The sequence below is a fragment of the Aquarana catesbeiana genome, linkage group LG05, assembly GCF_042186555.1.
Source record: "Aquarana catesbeiana isolate 2022-GZ linkage group LG05, ASM4218655v1, whole genome shotgun sequence".
Classification (NCBI taxonomy): Eukaryota; Metazoa; Chordata; class Amphibia; order Anura; family Ranidae; genus Aquarana; species Aquarana catesbeiana.
Window position 1 is genome coordinate 101,948,296 of NC_133328.1, and position 10,254 is coordinate 101,958,549.

General features: G+C 45.8%; 1 protein-coding gene across 1 annotated transcript in view; it reads right to left on the bottom strand.

Moving 5' to 3' along the window:
* Window positions 1–4,645: 4,645 nt before the first annotated feature.
* LOC141144374 (fatty acyl-CoA hydrolase precursor, medium chain-like) overlaps window positions 4,646–10,254 on the bottom strand; it is a gene marked incomplete in the record, with an annotated part of 39,892 nt that continues 34,283 nt past the window's right edge. The window contains 3 exon segments of the mRNA XM_073630008.1: window positions 4,646–4,833; window positions 9,194–9,266; window positions 9,694–9,843. Of these exon segments, the coding sequence (XP_073486109.1) occupies window positions 4,659–4,833; window positions 9,194–9,266; window positions 9,694–9,843 (398 nt within the window).

Sequence of the window (10,254 nt, forward strand, 5' to 3'; positions counted from 1 at the left end):
GGGAAGGAGATGGAGAGAAGGAAATGGAGGGAAGGAGATGGAGAGAAGGAAATGGAGGGAAGGAGATGGAGAGAAGGAAATGGAGAGAAGGAGATGGAGAGAAGGAAATGGAGGGAAGGAGATGGAGAGAAGGAAATGGAGGGAAGGAGATGGAGAGAAGGAAATGGAGGGAAGGAGATGGAGAGAAGGAAATGGAGGGAAGGAGATGGAGAGAAGGAAATGGAGGGAAGGAGATGGAGAGATAGAGATGGAGAGAAGAAAATGGAGGGAAGGAGATGGAGAGAAGGAGATGGAGAGAAGGAAATGGAGAGAAGGAAATGGAGAGAAGGAAATGGAGAGAAGGAAATGGAGGGAAGGAGATGGAGAGAAGGAAATGGAGGGAAGGAGATGGAGAGATAGAGATGGAGAGAAGAAAATGGAGGGAAGGAGATGGAGAGAAGGAAATGGAGTGAAGGAGATGGAGAGAAGGAAATGGAGGGAAGGAGATGGAGAGAAGGAAATGGAGAGAAGGAAATGGAGAGAAGGAAATGGAGAGAAGGAAATGGAGAGAAGGAAATGGAGAGAAGGAAATGGAGGGAAGGAGATGGAGAGAAGGAAATGGAGGGAAGGAGATGGAGAGAAAGAAATGGAGGGAAGGAGATGGAGAGAAGGAAATGGAGGGAAGGAGATGGAGAGAAGGAAATGGAGGGAAGGAGATGGAGAGATTGAGATGGAGAGATTGAGATGGAGGGAAGGAGATGGAGAGAAGGAAATGGAGGGAAGGAGATGGAGAGAAGGAAATGGAGGGAAGGAGATGGAGAGATTGAGATAGAGAGATTGAGATGGAGGGAAGGAGATGGAGAGAAGGAGATGGAGAGATAGAGATGGAGAGATTGAGATGGAGGGAAGGAGATGGAGAGAAGGAAATGGAGGGAAGGAGATGGAGAGATAGAGATGGAGAGAAGGAAATGGAGAGAAGGATATTGAGAGAAGAAAATTGAGGGAAGGAGATGGAGAGAAGGAAATGGAGGGAAGGAGATGGAGCGAAGGAAATGGAGGGAAGGAGATGGAGAGAAGGAAATGGAGGGAAGGAGATGGAGAGAAGGAAATGGAGGGAAGGAGATGGAGAGAAAGAAATGGAGGGAAGGAGATGGAGAGATTGAGATGGAGAGATTGAGATGGAGGGAAGGAGATGGAGAGAAAGAAATGGAGGGAAGGAGATGGAGAGAAGGAAATGGAGGGAAGGAGATGGAGAGAAGGGAATGGAGGAAGGAGATGGAGAGATTGAGATGGAGAGATTGAGATGGAGGGAAGGAGATGGAGAGAAGAAAATAGAGGGAAGGAGATGGAGAGATAGAGATGGAGAGAAGGAAATGGAGAGAAGGCGATGGAGAGAAGGAGATGGAGGGAAGGAGATGGAGGGAAGGAGATGGAGGGAAGGAGATGGAGGGAAGGAGATGGAGGGAAGAAAATAGAGGGAAGGAGATGGAGAGATAGAGATGGAGAGAAGGAAATGGAGAGAAGGCGATGGAGGGAAGGAGATGGAGGGAAGGAGATGGAGGGAAGGAGATGGAGGGAAGGAGATGGAGGGAAGGAGATGGAGGGAAGGAAATGGAGGGAAGGAAATGGAGGGAAGGAGATGGAGAGAAGGAAATGGAGGGAAGGAGATGGAGGGAAGGAAATGGAGGGAAGGAGATGGAGAGAAGGAAATGGAGGGAAGGAGATGGAGAGAAGGAAATGGAGGGAAGGAAATGGAGGGAAGGAGATGGAGAGATTGAGATGAGGTGAAGGAGATGGATGGATGAGAGATGGAGATAGAGGGAAGGAGATAGAAATGGAGGGAAGGAGATGGAGAGAAGGAAATGGAGGGAAGGTGATGGAGAGATTGAGATGGAGGGAAGGAGATGGAGAGAAGGAAATGGGGGGAAGGAGATGGAGAGAAGGAAATGGAGGGAAGGAGATGGAGAGATTGAGATGGAGAGATTGAGATGGAGGGAAGGAGATGGAGAGAAGGAAATGGAGGGAAGGAGATGGAGAGAAGGAAATGGAGGGAAGGAGATGGAGAGAAGGAAATGGAGGGAAGGAGATGGAGAGAAGGAAATGGAGGGAAGGAGATGGAGAGATTGAGGTGGAGAGAAGGAGATGGAGAGAAGAAAATGGAGGGAAGGAGATGGAGAGATAGAGAGAAGGAAATGGAGAGAAGGAGATGGAGGGAAGGAGATGGAGGGAAGGAGATGGAGGGAAGGAGATGGAGGGAAAGAGATGGAGAGAAGGAAATGGAGGGAAGGAGATGGAGAGATTGAGATGGAGAGATTGAGATGGAGGGAAGGAGATGGAGAGAAGGAAATGGAGGGAAGGAGATGGAGAGATAGAGATGGAGAGAAGGAAATGGAGGGAAGGAGATGGAGGGAAGGAAATGGAGGGAAGGAGATGGAGAGATAGAGATGGAGAGAAGGAAATGGAGGGAAGGAGATGGAGAGAAGGAAATGGAGGGAAGGAGATGGAGAGAAGGAAATGGAGGGAAGGAGATGGAGAGAAAGAAATGGAGGGAAGGAGATGGAGAGAAGGAAATGGAGGGAAGGAGATGGAGAGAAGGAAATGGAGGGAAGGAGATGGAGAGATTGAGATGGAGAGATTGAGATGGAGGGAAGGAGATGGAGAGAAGGAAATGGAGGGAAGGAGATGGAGAGAAGGAAATGGAGGGAAGGAGATGGAGAGATTGAGATGGAGAGATTGAGATGGAGGAAAGGAGATGGAGAGAAGGAAATGGAGGGAAGGAGATGGAGAGATAGAGATGGAGAGATTGAGATGGAGGGAAGGAGATGGAGAGAAGGAAATGGAGGGAAGGAGATGGAGAGATAGAGATGGAGAGAAGGAAATGGAGGGAAGGAGATGGAGGGAAGGAAATGGAGGGAAGGAGATGGAGAGATAGAGATGGAGAGAAGGAAATGGAGGGAAGGAGATGGAGAGAAGGAAATGGAGGGAAGGAGATGGAGAGATTGAGATGGAGAGATTGAGATGGAGGGAAGGTGATGGAGAGAAGGAAATGGAGGGAAGGAGATGGAGAGAAGGAAATGGAGAGAAGGAGATGGAGAGATTGAGGTGGAGAGAAGGAGATGGAGAGAAGGAGATGGAGGGAAGGAGATGGAGGGAAGGAGATGGAGGGAAGGAGATGGAGGGAAGGAGATGGAGGGAAGGAGATGGAGGGAAGGAGATGGAGGGAAGGAGATGGAGGAAAGGAGATGGAGGAAAGGAAATGGAGGGAAGGAGATGGAGGGAAGGAAATGGAGGGAATGAGATGGAGAGAAGGAAATGGAGGGGAGGAGATGGAGAGAAGGAAATGGAGGGAAGGAGATGGAGAGAAGGAAATGGAGGGAAGGAGATGGAGAGAAGGAAATGGAGGGAAGGAGATGGAGAGAAGGAAATGGAGGGAAGTAGATGGAGGGAAGGAGATGGAGAGAAGGAAATGGAGGGAAGGAGATGGAGAGATTGAGATGGAGAGATTGAGATGGAGGGAAGGAGATGGAGAGAAGGAAATGGAGGGAAGGAGATGGAGAGAAGGAAATGGAGGGAAGGAGATGGAGAGAAGGAAATGGAGGGAAGGAGATGGAGAGATTGAGATGGAGAGATTGAGATGGAGGGAAGGAGATGGAGGGAAGGAGATGGAGAGATAGAGATGAGAGAAGGAAATGGAGAGAAGGAGATGGAGAGAAGGAGATGGAGGGAAGGAGATGGAGGGAAGGAGATGGAGGGAAGGAAATGGAGGGAAGGAGATGGAGAGATAGAGATGGAGAGAAGGAAATGGAGGGAAGGAGATGGAGAGAAGGAAATGGAGGGAAGGAGATGGAGAGATTGAGATGAGGTGAAGGAGATGGAGGGATGAGAGATGGAGATAGAGGGAAGGAGATAGAAATGGAGGGAAGGAGATGAAGGGATAGAGATGGGAAAGAGATGGAAGTAAGTAATTGGATGAACTGGGATGAAGGGAAGAAGATGTAAAGAAGAAAAAGGAAATGAAGAGATGGAGAGGAGCTAAAGAGGCAAAGAAGGTGGATGGAGGAACAGTGAGGGAGATGGAGAGACCGAATAAGAGATAAGGAAAAAGAGGGGAAGATGGAGAGACAAATAAAAAAATGGACAGATGGAAGGGGAGATGCAGAGACAGAAAAGGAGATGCAGTGGGAATCGAAATAATGGAAATACAGAGAAGAAGGACATGACGATATAGAGATGAAGAGGAGGAAATGGATAGGAGTAGAGGGAGATGGAAATACGGAGGGGGAGATAGAGGGACAGTGAGGGAGATGGAGAGACAAAGAAAGACATGGGGAGATGGAGGGGAGATAGAGAGACAGAGGAGAGATGGAGAGGCTGAGGAAGAGATAGAGATACAAAGGAGGAGATGGAGAGATGAAGGGAGTTGTAGAGAGACAGAGAATGAAATGGGCAAATGGAGGGGAGATAGTAAAAGGAGGAAATGGATAGGAAGAGAGGAAGATGGAAATACGGAGGGGGAGATGGAGGAGAGATAGAAAGAAAAGAGGAGTTGGAGAGGTAAAGAGACAGAAAGTGAGATGGAGGGGAAATAGAGAGAAGGAGGAGAGTTGGAGGAAGAGACAGCGAGATGGGGAGACGGAAGGAGAGAATGGAAGGTCAGGGAGAATGGATGGAGGACAGATCTACAGCTCGGTGTGCCCTCCTTTCTCCTCCAACGTTCTGGAAAGGATCTTGCTCCAGAATTTGAACATGTCTTCCTTTAGCTGAGTGGATGCTTTCTGCTTCAAGTTAATTTCCAAATATCCTTCTTTTGTGTCATACAGAGGCCAGTCTACCAGACCCGGTCCATTGGGGTCCCTGCCAGGAATTAAATCAACAACAATTTAGTAAAGAAGGTCATGTTGAAGTGAATTCATACTCATACTCATTGAGGGAAATTAACAAAGGTTCTTGTGCCGTTATAACGGCATAGGAAACTGGCCTTTGTGGCGTGGTGGGACATTTAAAGCAGAGTTCCGCCTGCTGACTTTTAAAATAAGGACACCTACCTGTCCAGGGCGTTTTGCAGCTTCACAGCCTGGTTCCCTACTGCACACGCGTGAGTCGTGCTGAGCGTTCTGAGTGGTCCCTGCTGTCTTCTGGGACCTGTGTTTCTATCAGATGACAGCGGGCGAGGGGGGGGGGGGGGCGGAGGAGGGGCCAGACATGGTGTAGATCGCAGCAGATACTGTGGCGATCTTTCGCCGGAAGTGGGAGCAAATAACTTTATTAGACAGGTATCTGCCCCCCCTCAAAGGTGCCAAATTTGACACCGAGGGGGGGGAGGAATCCAGACAGTGGAAGCTCCATTTTTGGGTGGAACTCCGGTTTAACTAAGCAGATAGACCTGCAGTGCCTTGAAAAAGTATTCATACCCCTTAAAATTTTACAAATTTTGTCATGTTATAACCAAAAAAAAATTAAAACCATTTATCATTTTCCTTCCACTTCACAATTATGTGCCACTTTGTGTTGGTCTATCACATAAAATCCTAATAAAAAACATTTACATTTTTGGTTGTAACATAACAAAGTGTGAAATATTTTTCAAGGGGTATAAATACTTTTTCAAGGCACAGTATTTCAGGTCTCTCCATACAACCCATGCTGTTTTCTATTTCAGAGTGAAATAGAAACTGCTTCAGGGTCCTTTTATAATTTACAAAGGGATTTTAGCAGTTTTAAAAAACTGCCTCTGATCCCCACCAGATCAGACCTGGTGTACTGGGTGGGAGGTGTCAGCAGACAGCTCATTCCTCACTGCCCCTCTGTGTCTTGTCTGTCACAGACACAGCATACAACACAGAATGGATTACTCCTAAAGAACATAGGGGCTTGCATCCATTCTCATAATTAGAAGCAAAATCTGCTCTGCTTCCTGAAGTTAGTAGAGTGGTGCAGGCATGAAGTTGTGTATACAATTATTTTGTCATGTGCCGATATATTTTTTTCCATTTATCATAGTCAGAATTTAAAGTGGTGGGCCAGCCGGGAAAAAAAAAAAAATTAAAAGTCAGCAGCTACAAACACTGTAGCTCCTGACTTTTAGTAAGCCCACTTACCTGTCCTGGGTGCCCGTGATGTCGGCCGCCCAAGGCCGAACCGGTCCCTCAGCTCTCGGGTCCCGGCGCCGCCATTAGAACTAAGGGAAACAGGCAGTGGAGCCTTGCGGCTTCACTGCCCGTTTCCTACTGCGCATGCGCGAGTCGTGCAGCGCTTTGTGAATGGGGCACGATGTGTTGTGGGACACACACAGTTCCCAGAACACACCGCGCCCCATTCCCCAGAAGCCAACGTGAGGAGGAGGAGAAGACTGAAGATCACCGCGGTGTAGAAAGTGGCAGATTAGGACGATCTGCCTAGCAACAGCCATTTCTGATAAGTTAAATTTTTTTTTTTTTCCTCCAAATTTTTAGGAACATTTTTCTGCAATTTTTTTTTTTAAGAGTGGCCCTCCACTTTAAAAAGTAAAATAAAAAAAAAAATTCTTCAAGTAAGCATTACATAAAACGTATAAATATGATGCATTCTCATTTTCTGTCAGAAGGTGGAATTTTAGGCTTTTTTCAAGACATTTTTGTTTTTTTCACCTTTTGTCTTGGTTTTTAAATTTCGCAAAGGTGAAATCATCCAATATCACTTGTTCCCAATGGTTATTCTGATTCAGAATACTTTGATAATCCCAAAGGAAAATTATTATTGATCCCAAAGGGAAATTATTATAAAATGTTATCATTTTTATTATTAACCACTTGCTTACTGGGCACTCTCACCCCCTTCCTGCCCAGGCCACTTTTCAGCTTTCAGCGCTGTCACTCTTTGAACGACAATTGCGCGGTCATGCTACACTGTACCCATATGAAATGTAATCTTTATTTTTCACACAAATAGAGCTTTCTTTTGGTGGTATTTAATCACTACTGGGGTTTTTATTTTTTGATAAACAAACGAAAAAAGACCGAAAGTTTTGAAAAAAAATATTTTTTTTCCTAGTTTGTTAAATTTTTTTACAAACAGGTCATTTTTCTCCTTCATTGATGTGCGCTGATGAGGCGGCACTGATAGGCTGCACTAATGGGCACTGATAAGGCGGCACTGATAGGTGGCACTGGTGGGCACTGATCAGGAGGCACTGGTTAGGCTGCACTGATAGGTGGCACTGATGGTCACTAATAGGTGGCACTGATGGGCACTGGTAGGTGACACCGATAGGCAGCACAGATAGGTGGCACTGATGATGAGGCACTGATTGGCAGCACTGGTGGGCATTGATAGGTGGCACTGGTGGGCACTGCTTAGAAGTGCTGATATGCACTGGTAGTTGGCACTGGTGGGCACTGCTTAGAAGTGCTGATATGCACTGGTAGGTGGCACTAGTGGGCACAGGTAAGTGGCACTGGTGGGCACTGCTTAGCAGCAGTGGATCTGGAGTGGTCAGAACCGAAGTCCCATTTACTCCAGATGGTAATCCTCTTTTTTTTTTCTCCTCACACTAAAAGCCAATTACCGGCTTCTATTTACATCACGTGATCAGCTGTGATTGGCTGACATTGACGGGATCTGCCCCTTACTCCAATCTGTGATCAGCCGAGTCTTATGGACTCACTGATCACAGTGCGAGCCACCCGCGTCCCACAGGGGGCGTGCAGGCTTTACATGCACAAAAGTAAAAAAAAAAAATGTGTAAAAAATATATTTTAACAAAAAAAAATAAAAATAGTTAAAAAAACCCAAAAAACTTAGCGGAGTTCCAACCAAAAATGGAACTTCCGCTTTAAGGCTATGTTTCCACTATTGCGTCCCCAAAGTTGCGGAATTTACACTGCGACTTTGCTATGTGATTTGTGTTGCGATGTCATGAGACCGGTGAATGCCATGTGAGAACAAGTCACACCGAAATAGGAACAAAGTAGTGCAAGAACCTTTTTTGGAGTCGCTGCGACTTGAGTTGCATCAATTAGAATAGGGGGCCATTGAAATACATGTGTTTTGACTTGTCATGCGTTTTGACATGTGTCAAGTCGCACAATAACTCGCAGTAATGGAAACAGAGCCTAAGGGAAGGTGACCCCCTGACATGCCACATTTGGCATGTCATTTTTTTTTTGGGGGGGGGGGGAGCGGAAACCCTCTCCTGCTTCCTCCCGGGGCACCACGGTGGTGGGAGTAAGTTCACCTCTCCCCCCTCCCTCTCTTGGAAATCATCTGGACACGTCACAGGTCCCAGATGATTGCGGGCCCAGTCACAGCGCGCAGCTCGGCTCGCACATGCGCAGTGCGTGCCCGGCAGTGAAGCCACAGCCAGGCGCCCACAGTGACAATGCCGGCACCTCAGAGGAGAGGGGGAGACGAGCGAGGCTTCGTTCATCGCTGGACCCTGGGACAGGTGAGTGTCCGATTATTAAAAGTCAGCAGCTGCAGTATTTGTAGCTGCTGATGTTAAATGTTTTTTTTTTAGTTGGGACTCCGCTTTAAAATCTTTCCCATGCATGCAAATGTGCACATGAGAGCAATAATTCTAGAGCCGCAATTAATGATCATTTCTAAACTGATGATCTGTAAAGGCTTTTAAATCGTTGTCTGTGAAGAATTTTATGCGCTGTAGTTTGTTGCCAATTCTTGGGTGCACACAATTTTAAATTTTTCATGTTTGGTATCAACTGTGGGTATAGGATTTGGTATATGGGATTGTATGTTACTTTTTTTTTTTTTTTTATGGTTGAACTAGATGGACTTGTCTTTTTTAACATGTCGAACTATGTAACTATGTATCTATTTACTCAACGCAACATCATCTTTTATATTTTACCAAAAAATCTGGTATTAATTTGTGTTTGTGTGTATTAATATTCATTTTAGTGTATTTTTTTCCAGAAAATTTGCATTTGATAAATGACCGTGCAATGACCGTGCAAATATCTCCAGGGACTCTGCTTTGAGAAAATGTATCATGTTTGGATGTTCTAAGTAATTTTCCAGCAAAAAATTTAAAAAAACTGCCCGGGCAGTAGCAGGTAATTTCTGATGATCTCAGTCCTCAAAAGAATATCTAAGGCAGGCCATACATGATTCATTTTCTTTTGGCCAACCAGCAGGTTCACCCATCTATGGTCGGCACTAAACCCACGTTGTTGATCGTACAAACCAACATTGAGTCTGTACAGGACAGTCTTCTTACCCATGCCGTGCAAAGTTGGCCCAGTATCTCATGATGGTTCTGGAGAGGACCTTCTCTTCATCAGTCGAATTACCTTGATGGGAAAAACAACACGGCAATCTTCATCACTGGAAAAGCTTTAGGAGAAGAGATCTAGATTCATACAAATATCCATTAATGCCTGCTTGTCTTTATAATAATGTATGCAGCAAATGTGGCCGCCGTGATCATTAAAACTTTCAACATTCATTAAATATTCAGCTGTATAGCAATGATTGACCCTTCACCAGAGAGTGTTTGGTGAAAGTCACATCCACTGCTTTATAATTGGACCCAATTAAATTGATACAGAAAATAACAAAAATTCTCCTAGAGTCTCTCCATATCTTCCAATATCTAGGCAGGGGTACTATGACCCCACCACCGATAGGCCTATCACTGCCTTCACCATGGTGGCCCATACACACATTTGGTCCAAACCAGTCCCACCATAACCCATCCCCTCCTGGGTTCTGTATTACCAGCAAAGACAACGCCATCTCTTAAGAAGGGACCTCCAAACACATAGATGAGCTCATCAGCGTGGTCCGCCTTCACAAAGTCCGGCTTAATACCATCAAACAAGGACGGGCGGTGCTGGTATTCATAAAAGAAGACAGGAAGTCCTGAGTCTGAAATAGATGGATGGTGAAACCAATGTTACAGAGAGCACAATTCAGTTTAAAGTGGACCTGTCATTAGATATATCTTTTCAAGCCCATTTATGGTCAGCTTAGCTATGTGTCAGTGTAACCCTTCCAGGTAGTTATTCTTTCTTGTTGAGATCAAAGTAGTCCCCCGACAATGTCTTCACCTGCTTTCCTCTCCAGAAGGGCAGCGCCATCGTTGTTCAGGCATCATCCAGGGTCATCAACTATTTCCTGGGTTGAGATGCCGGCTCAGAGTTGACACAGTCATGTAAACCCTGGTGCCTGGTATTGTGAATTTTTTTCTTTAAGACTTAAAGAAAATGTAAACCCAACATTTCATATTCTTGATATGTGCCTGTTGTACCGTGTACTTGTATGACTAATGCCCCGTAC